The sequence below is a fragment of the Lathyrus oleraceus genome, chromosome 4, assembly GCF_024323335.1.
Source record: "Lathyrus oleraceus cultivar Zhongwan6 chromosome 4, CAAS_Psat_ZW6_1.0, whole genome shotgun sequence".
Taxonomy (NCBI): domain Eukaryota; kingdom Viridiplantae; phylum Streptophyta; class Magnoliopsida; order Fabales; family Fabaceae; genus Lathyrus; species Lathyrus oleraceus.
Window position 1 is genome coordinate 76,088,146 of NC_066582.1, and position 8,315 is coordinate 76,096,460.

Sequence of the window (8,315 nt, forward strand, 5' to 3'; positions counted from 1 at the left end):
CTCTCCAATATATTATTACATCCTTGCAGTATATCCTGCCTCAGAATTAGTAAAGGCCCTATGCAGGATTGCACAGAAGAAAAGAGAAGGGCATCCATCATACTGCTATATCGCCAGCCCATGCAAAAATAAATGCAGGCAGTTTACATTCATAGCAAACAGCAACTGGAAAAACGCCCAAGATGCGATAATTGCGACCATTTGGGACAGAATTAGAAAGAGTGAAGTTCGGATTAAAAATGGAATTCCAAAACAACTATCCACTTTTCAGTTTTCTCAATATAAGCACATGACCTCTATTCTTGAATATCAACTAAATTAGCCTCTAGAAAATAAAAACACAATCCGAATCAGATCTACACCTCAAATTTCAAAGGTGGGCACTAACACTAATCAAAACACAGCCTCCACCAGTAACTGACCCCTAAATTTGAGAATTATAAGGACAATGAATCACAAAAAAAAAATTATTCCCTGAATTGAACATATATATGTTACAAATGCTATGGAAGGATTAAGCTACCTGCTAACTATCGCTGAGAGGTGGGGCAGGAACAATGATAAAACCATGCATACAACACTCATGAAGATTTATTTAATGTTATTCCACTGGGCAGGAACCTAATACGGCTACAACTTTTTAGCTTGGCTAGAGCTTCCTGTTGCTTACCAAGCAGGAGATCCACATAAACTGCAGTGAGCGTAGCTTCTGGACTGTTGGGCAATATGGACAATGCCTGGGTAACCAACATATTGGCTTTCTCAAATTCACCCTGCATTGCAGACATTACAGCAAAGTTTGCATAAATTGTTGCCCGTGCCTCCTCTGGCTTGAGGAAAACAATACTTTGCGTATCCTGAAGAGAACTCTTGGCAGCAGTGGATCCAACATTTACCTCTTCAAATTCAACAGTCCTCTCTACTTGCAATTTCTCACAGTCCTCTTGGCTGAATGGCAATTCAACATTGTTTCCTCCAGACAAATAATATGACAAATACTCAGCAGCTTCCTTTGGTCTGTTCAGTAAGCAAAGAGCCTCTGCCGCATAAACATGGCCTAAAAAAATGTAAATTCTGGAACATTCTGGAAGTTCAAAGAGAGATTTTGCAGCTGCAAGTGCCTTCACGGGATTGTCCAATTCTAGCTCCACATAAGCTAAATTAGCAAGAACAGCTTGCTTAACCAATTGATTATCTCTTCTACAGACATCTTCATAATACGATAGGGAGTTCTGAAAGAGTTCCTGACTAGCTCCTCCCTTCTGTTCTTTTGTGTCCCCATTTGAGTTTATCTGACCTAAACCTGTTGCTACTGGAAATGTCTTTGAATCAATTACATGGGAGTTTTTACGACTTGAATTCTTTGAGGGCAACACTTCACTCGTATCGTTCTCCACAGATGAATTAGAGGGCAAGCCAGACTTTAAACGATTTGTACTGTACGAGTCGAGCAAGTGAAGAGCATTCAAGAGACACTGCCGAGCAAGGGACATCGATAACTTCAGCCACCCATCTTCACTTGGACAACGTTCATTCCCTCTGGATGATTCCAAGTGTCCATTACCTGGAATTTGATCTTTCACAACAAGTTGCCTCCATTTTTCCAACCCAACAACGCAAGCTCCAACCTCCAACTTCTCTGAAGGAACCCGACATGATTTGATCAGGCCCTTCTCTAACGCCATCAGACAGCATTCTGAGAGTCGGAGCCACAAGAGAGGTTGTTTGTAGAAGACTAAGCTTGCCTTCTGAAAACATCGAGCTGCAAGTATTGGCTTTCCACAAGCCAAGTGCTGCACACCACAATTATAAATTATAAGGAGAGAAATATCCTGCGAGAAAGTGGTCAGCTTTAATTGTTGCTCCTTTCTCAAGGACGAACAATTAGTTAATGCTTTTGAGAAGAAAATTGAGGATGACTGATATTTCCCAAGCTGATAATAAATGCACCCAAGATTGTTGTTAAATATGCTTGAAAATTCTGTGTCTGTCCTATTATTACTTGATGCCATCAATAGCTTTATGGCCTTGCGGTGGTTACCACGAGCATATTCAAGCTGAGATTTCAAAAGCAGAGCCCTGGATGAATCTCGTCCACGTGCAATGTTCATAGCCAGCTTGACTTCTCTTTTTGCTATCTTCAGGTTTCTAGTAAGAATTAGAAACTGTACTTTGTAAAGTTGCAACTTAAGCTTTAAATCAAGAGAAGAAAACCTGTCAACCAAAGCTCTAGAAAGAACATTTGAAGACGGGCCCATTGGCCTAGTTAAATTTTGTCCACCCATATCCAAAATCATGGCTTCATAATCAAGCCCGTCTTCAGACAAAGTTCTGATTAGATGATTTTCAGATGTATTAGCATTTGACCCTATATCAGAACTGGATGGATCAGCAGCAGATTCACTAATGGTGACAGGTGCAGACTTAGAGGTAAGATTTGCAGATTGTTGCTGTGATGTATTCCCATCGCCTTGACTCGCAGTACCACTAAACAGCCTCTCCAGATAAGTCAACACATCCTAAACACAGACCCACAGCTCAGAACAGTGCACTTGTACAATTAGAGAAGCTAAAAAAGCGGACAAAACAAAAATAAATCTATAAAGCCATCCACTAACAAAACTCAGACAGACTGCAACCAGTAGAGTTCAAGAATATATGCCAACTACCAAGAAATTTTCACATCATCTTTAATCAGAAAAAAAAATCAGAGTCAAGTAAACATAGTTGTATAACAGAGTTTCAGTTTAATCACATTAGTAAAGATGATAGAGTAGAATTTACAAAATGAAGTGTTTTAGCTCCTGATATATTCTTTGTCTATTATGCTGTTAAGTACCAAAACCGGAATAGAAGAAAACCCAGAAGAAAGTATGGATAACAGAGGATGAGTCCTCTCTACAAGATCAATAAAACTGTAAAGTAAACAGCAATGGTTCTAAGCCACACCAAAACCAATTGATATTTTTAAGATACCCCCACCCCCTTCACCCTCCCTTTCTATATTTCTTCTTTATCAATTGCAGAGCATTTTGAATAGGTGTTTCCAATATTTCCCAGCCTATCCTCCTAACAACAGTAGTTCTAAGTCTAACATACGGAATGAGATAAATAATTAGATACAATCATATACACCTAACATTTTCTGTGTATGGACCCGATTCATAATCAGTATAAATTGATTTTCTATTTCTGATAACTGAGGATTATGTATTAAGTACATGATTATGCACAACAAAGATAACCTCCAAATAGCTACCAATAAAGGATCAAAACAGATTACAATAACAGCCAAGCCTTAACTGGGGTCAGCTGGACAAATTATCGATGAAAACATTCAGCTGTTATGCTCGACATTATTAGTTTGGGAAGAAACATTTGAGTTGCAAAAAGAGAAAGAGAAAGAGAGGTTCGTAGTTCAACTGTTTAATGTAAATTTTAATTGAAAAATGCATATAAATTACATATATAACACACATATAATACACTAGTGAGATGAGAAAATCATGGTTGGCAGCAAAGCATTAAGCAACAGACCTCGCAATCATTAAAAAAGTGAACCAGCTAATAAAACTATCGTATAGAACTTACAGCTGATTTTGATGCATCATGGCAGGCAAGGCTAGCATCAAGCAGCAGAAGACAAATATGTAGAGCTGTTGACTGCTTTAGGAAGGAGCACACAGAGAAAGGGTCAAAACAAATCCATTAACACCCTATTCTAATTTTTAAAAAGAAAATAATGTCAAATAGTATAAGGCATACGTCAGTTATGGGGTCAATCCTTTGAAATAGGGGTTCCAAAACTGATACTGTCTTTGCATAGTCATGAAGATGAAACCAGATGATCGCCTAGAGACATTAAAATAACAAAAATCACATCATGAAATATAATCAAAACAACAGTTGCCAAAATTAAATTAAAATTAATATAGAGATCGAAATAAACATACAATATTTAGTGCTGTGGCAGTAGATTCAAATTCATCTGGATGCATTGTGTCAGTGCTATTGCTTCCTTTGGATCCAAAAGCAACTTTATTTGCGACGTTGTTAACTGGCTCTCCTTGATCCCTAGAAGTCAGGGTAAGCTCGTCGTATTTTCTCTGAATGAACTCCCAAAGAAAAAAGGATAAGTAGTAAGTACAAAATAACAAATAAATAGAGATGAGAGCTTAAGCTGCAATTTTATAGATACAAAACAGCATTAAGTTGATTTCAAAAGGTTGTATTAGAATGTGAACCACACTTGATCCTTTCGTTGGGAGAAACAATGACAGAGGCGATAACATAAAGGTCAGCAAACGGTAGGCATATAAAGACAACTTCCTATCTTCTGCACCAACTTTTACTTGATAAACATTCTAAGAGAAAATCCTACTCCACTCATCACTACCAGTATTTCCTAACTTGTAATACTATCTTCCAGGTGATGTGCGTGAATATTTTCCTTCTTTAAGAATACCAGAGACCAGGAAGAAGGAATTCAAACAAAAAAAATTGTCACCAATCACAGAATACTAGGTACAAAAGATAGTGAAAAATTATCTGCATTCTTATTAAAATGAAGGAAACAGTTCACTGATTAAAATATATCAATAACAAATAAGGCCTTCGTCAATTGAAAACAATCGTTTCATCTACTGAAGCCATGTGCCAATTTGGAAATTAATGGCCCCAAAATACTTAAATGAATAAGTATCAAGGGCTCAGAAGTTGGATATACTTTTAGTTTACAAAAGCACAAATAATGACCTAGGTCTATCTTCATTTCAATCTTGCCGTTTTGATCTCAACCAGTGTCAGTACTCAGTATCATTCCATTTCAGTTTTCTAATACATAATGGTTAATAAGAATTGGCTTCCCAAATTACCAACCATGAAAATAAAACTAACATACCTTGATGTTGTAAATTACTTCAAGCAACTTTTTGGGATCAGAACAACCATCTCGAAAGAATTCTGCAATTGCTATATTATGAAGGACCTGAAATATTTGGCAGCATTAGGACTTAGAAAAAGGGATTGTCTAAAACAGCATGATAAAAAACACAATGTATACATTATGCAAGGCATGATAAACACACCAGAACCATTGTCCTTTGCTTTTAGCAAGCTTGAATATGGATGGTAAAGAATTTCAGTGTACTTTGAACATAATAGAATTCTAAACCCTAAACTTGTAAGAGATACATGAAATGTAGGAGAGCACAAACACCAGATCCATAAATTTAAAAACACATACACGCACACACACAACCAAACAAACAAATGATGATTCCATTTTATTTCTTCCACAACAATCACTTTTGCATGTATACCTACTCCAAGGTTCCTTCAATTATTTAAATTGTATTCATAATATAGCATACTTAATTATTCATTGTTAGAATACAGAAAGACATAAGAAAGGACTATATGTTGAGAGCCGAAAGGCCCAAAACATTTCAAATACGAAATGCGTGAAGGATGTGCACAATCTTAACCGACCACGAAAAGTTACAGTGCAACCAATATATATTCACACTGCTTGCATGGAGATAGGTAAACAGTTAGCGGTTGTAATTTATGCAAAGATCATCATCATTACTCAATTTACTCCTTTTGACTGAGATACACTTTAAGTGAAACCAGTAATCGTCATATATATAAATATACCAAAAATCAAGTAGCATTAGCGTCACTAATAGAAAAACAGCAAAACGAAAAATTATGTCTTATAAAAACTGTCCTTAACAAGAAAAAGAGCTCAAAATCCCTCTTCTGGCGCGACGTGATTGTCAGATCATTCAAACTTTCTATAGTGGGATCCACGACATCCATAACCGTTTCATCTCAGATCTAATAAATTTCTCCTGTTGTTACTCGTTACTTAAATCACATAACATCAAACACTGTGAATGTATTCCCACAAACATCTGTTCAAAGCAGTTAAGCAGCTTAAAACAAACTTATCCAACTTATATTCACATACTTGCTACCCTAGGAAATTCATAATTTCATATCAACATATGAACTTACACACATTTAACATCTACAGCCACAGAAAACTTAACTAAACTGCAAGTGCTTACTGGATAACAGTTAACAGAAGGTACCAAAAACGAAATTCACCTACTCAAAAAAAGAACAAAACCGAACCAACAAATCAATCAATTGAAGTATATCAATTACTGTAGAAAACCTAGAACCAAGCCAATAAAAGCACCGAGCAATTCTTGTGGATAACAAAATCAACATCGGAGCAATTTCATCGATTACCTTCGGATCGTTAGGTTTCTTTTGCAAGAGCTGATTCATGACCTCGACGCATTCAACGAACTTGCCAGATTGATAATGCATAGCAGCGTCTTTGGCGAGAGCGAAAAGGCCGTCGTCAACTTCGGCGGCGGCGGAAGGAGCATCGCGGTTGTTGGTTGAGGGAGAAGAAGAAGGTAACGAATCACGAGATTCCATAGCGAGATCGAGTAATCAGAATACACAAATCTTGGTACGAAAGGGTTTTGGGGAAGAGAGAGAGAAAGAGCCCTAAAATTGAGTGAGGAAAAGTGAAGTGAAATGAATCTAAATCTGAATTTACATTTAAAATTGAAGTTAAAAAGAAAACATGGTTGAAGAGAAAAACCCTTGCTCTTTGTTTTTGCTAGCTTAGATAGAGAAGAAGAAATGAGTGAGAGTCGAAGATTGAAATGAAAACCTATACTATACGCCGAATTGGGGCAGGTTCAGATAGGAAGAGAGTGGAAGTTTTATTTCTTTTTCTTTTTCTCTTTTTAAATAATAATATAACGCATAAATTAATTTGCTTCTTTTCTTTTCTCTTTAATTTAATTTTGTGTAATATGTTGATTTTTTTTTTTAAATATTAATAACTTGATATTTTAAGTTTACAAACATGTATACGTCTATCGTCTATCTTTTTTAACATATTTAAAGGACTAATTGATTCGTACGAAAATTATGAATTGCAGTTAAAAATATAATAATTTTTAATTTTAAAATATTTAATATGTGAGAAAATGATGTAGAAATTAATTTTAAAGAATAAATGGTTGAAGAAAAATTAAAAAACCAACCTATTACACAAAATTAACTTAAATGACATATAATATAATTTTGGATATAAAGTATCGCATAATTTCTTTCTCAACCTATTACAATAAACAAAACGCTCCAATAATAAATGAAAAATATGAGACTCCAAATCTCTTTAATTGAAAAATGAAATTGATATTATTTTCAACTCCTATAGCAATTTATAACCATATTCGTAAGATATTTGCAGTATGATAAATAAAAAAATCATGATAATAATAAAGGAAATGTATTAAATTTTAATTTTTAAATTAATTATATGGTAATATAAAGATAATATAAAGTTAATATAAAGTTATTTTACAAGTGTTAGTCCTTAAAATTAAACTTTAATAATAATAGTAACAAATCAATCAAATTTACCATTTTGTGTGAAATAAACAAATCTTACATGCAATTAAAATAAAATAAAATCTTGCAAGAAATACCCAATTATCAATGGGTCAATTTTTCATAGTGTACCAACTTTATTTTGAGCTATGGAGAACGGGTATAGAAGAAAGCAAGTAAAATAATAGATATTCATAAAACATTGTTATTTGTTATAGTTTTGGTAGATTAAACTTTACTTTCAATTCATAATTCAACTTGATATTAATAGGTATCAAAGTTATTAGGTTTGATGTCAATATTAAAATTTAATTTTTGTTTTTCATGGTTGTGTATTTGAGTTTATAGGTAATAAAAAAGTTCCTTACAAAAAAAATTATAAATGGAGCAAATTTTCTAAGTAAAAATTATATATTAGGAATAATTAAACATATTAAAAATAGAGAATTAAACTAAATAATAAATTTTTTATTACTACATTTATATAATATATTTTTGAGAAAGATGTTGAAGTCGGTAGTTATGACATTGGAGTTTGTTTCAAGTTTCACATTGCTTAGGTTTCCGAATTGTCGGATCTATAAATATGTGAGAGCACCCTTACCTTTTGAGATAGTTTTTGAGGTTGAGATCCAAGCATACATAATATAGTATATGAGAGTCGGGTTAAGGACTATAATATGGGCATTTTACTCAGGTCAGCGCTAACCGTGAGAGTGGATGTTGAAGTTGGTAGTTATGATGTTGGAATTTGTTTGAATTCTCACATCGCTTAGGTTTCTGAACTGTTGGATGTATAAATATATGAGGACAATCCCGTGCTTTAAGCTAGTTGATACAAGCATATATTAAACAAAAGAAAAAAACATTTTTTTTAGATTAGTCGTGAT

At 34.4% G+C, this 8,315-nt stretch overlaps 1 protein-coding gene across 2 annotated transcripts; it reads right to left on the reverse strand.

Moving 5' to 3' along the window:
• Positions 1–212: 212 nt before the first annotated feature.
• LOC127073506 (uncharacterized) lies at positions 213–6,748 on the reverse strand. Of its 2 annotated transcripts, none has more exons than XM_051014668.1 (6): positions 6,262–6,748; positions 4,901–4,987; positions 3,954–4,106; positions 3,766–3,852; positions 3,592–3,666; positions 213–2,519 (listed from the first exon to the last, which is right to left on the reverse strand). In XM_051014668.1, the coding sequence occupies exons 1-6, from the start codon at positions 6,454–6,456 to the stop codon at positions 582–584; spliced, it is 2,535 nt and encodes an 844-aa protein (XP_050870625.1). In that variant the 5' UTR covers positions 6,457–6,748; the 3' UTR covers positions 213–581. The 2 variants fall into 2 exon arrangements, with proteins under 2 accessions (XP_050870625.1, XP_050870626.1); XM_051014669.1 differs by having other exon boundaries at positions 3,592–3,663; positions 6,262–6,747.
• Between the last annotated feature and the right edge of the window lie 1,567 nt (positions 6,749–8,315).

Bases quoted from the DNA above. Each gene is read 5' to 3' on its own strand.
- LOC127073506 (XM_051014668.1), bottom strand. From the start codon at position 6,456: ATGGAATCTCGTGATTCGTTACCTTCTTCTTCTCCCTCAACCAACAAC. The intron at 4,107-4,900 runs GTATGTTAGTTT...GAGTTCATTCAG, and splicing joins AAGTAATTTACAACATCAAG to AGAAAATACGACGAGCTTAC. The intron at 3,667-3,765 runs GTATGCCTTATA...TCCTTCCTAAAG, and splicing joins GGATTGACCCCATAACTGAC to CAGTCAACAGCTCTACATAT.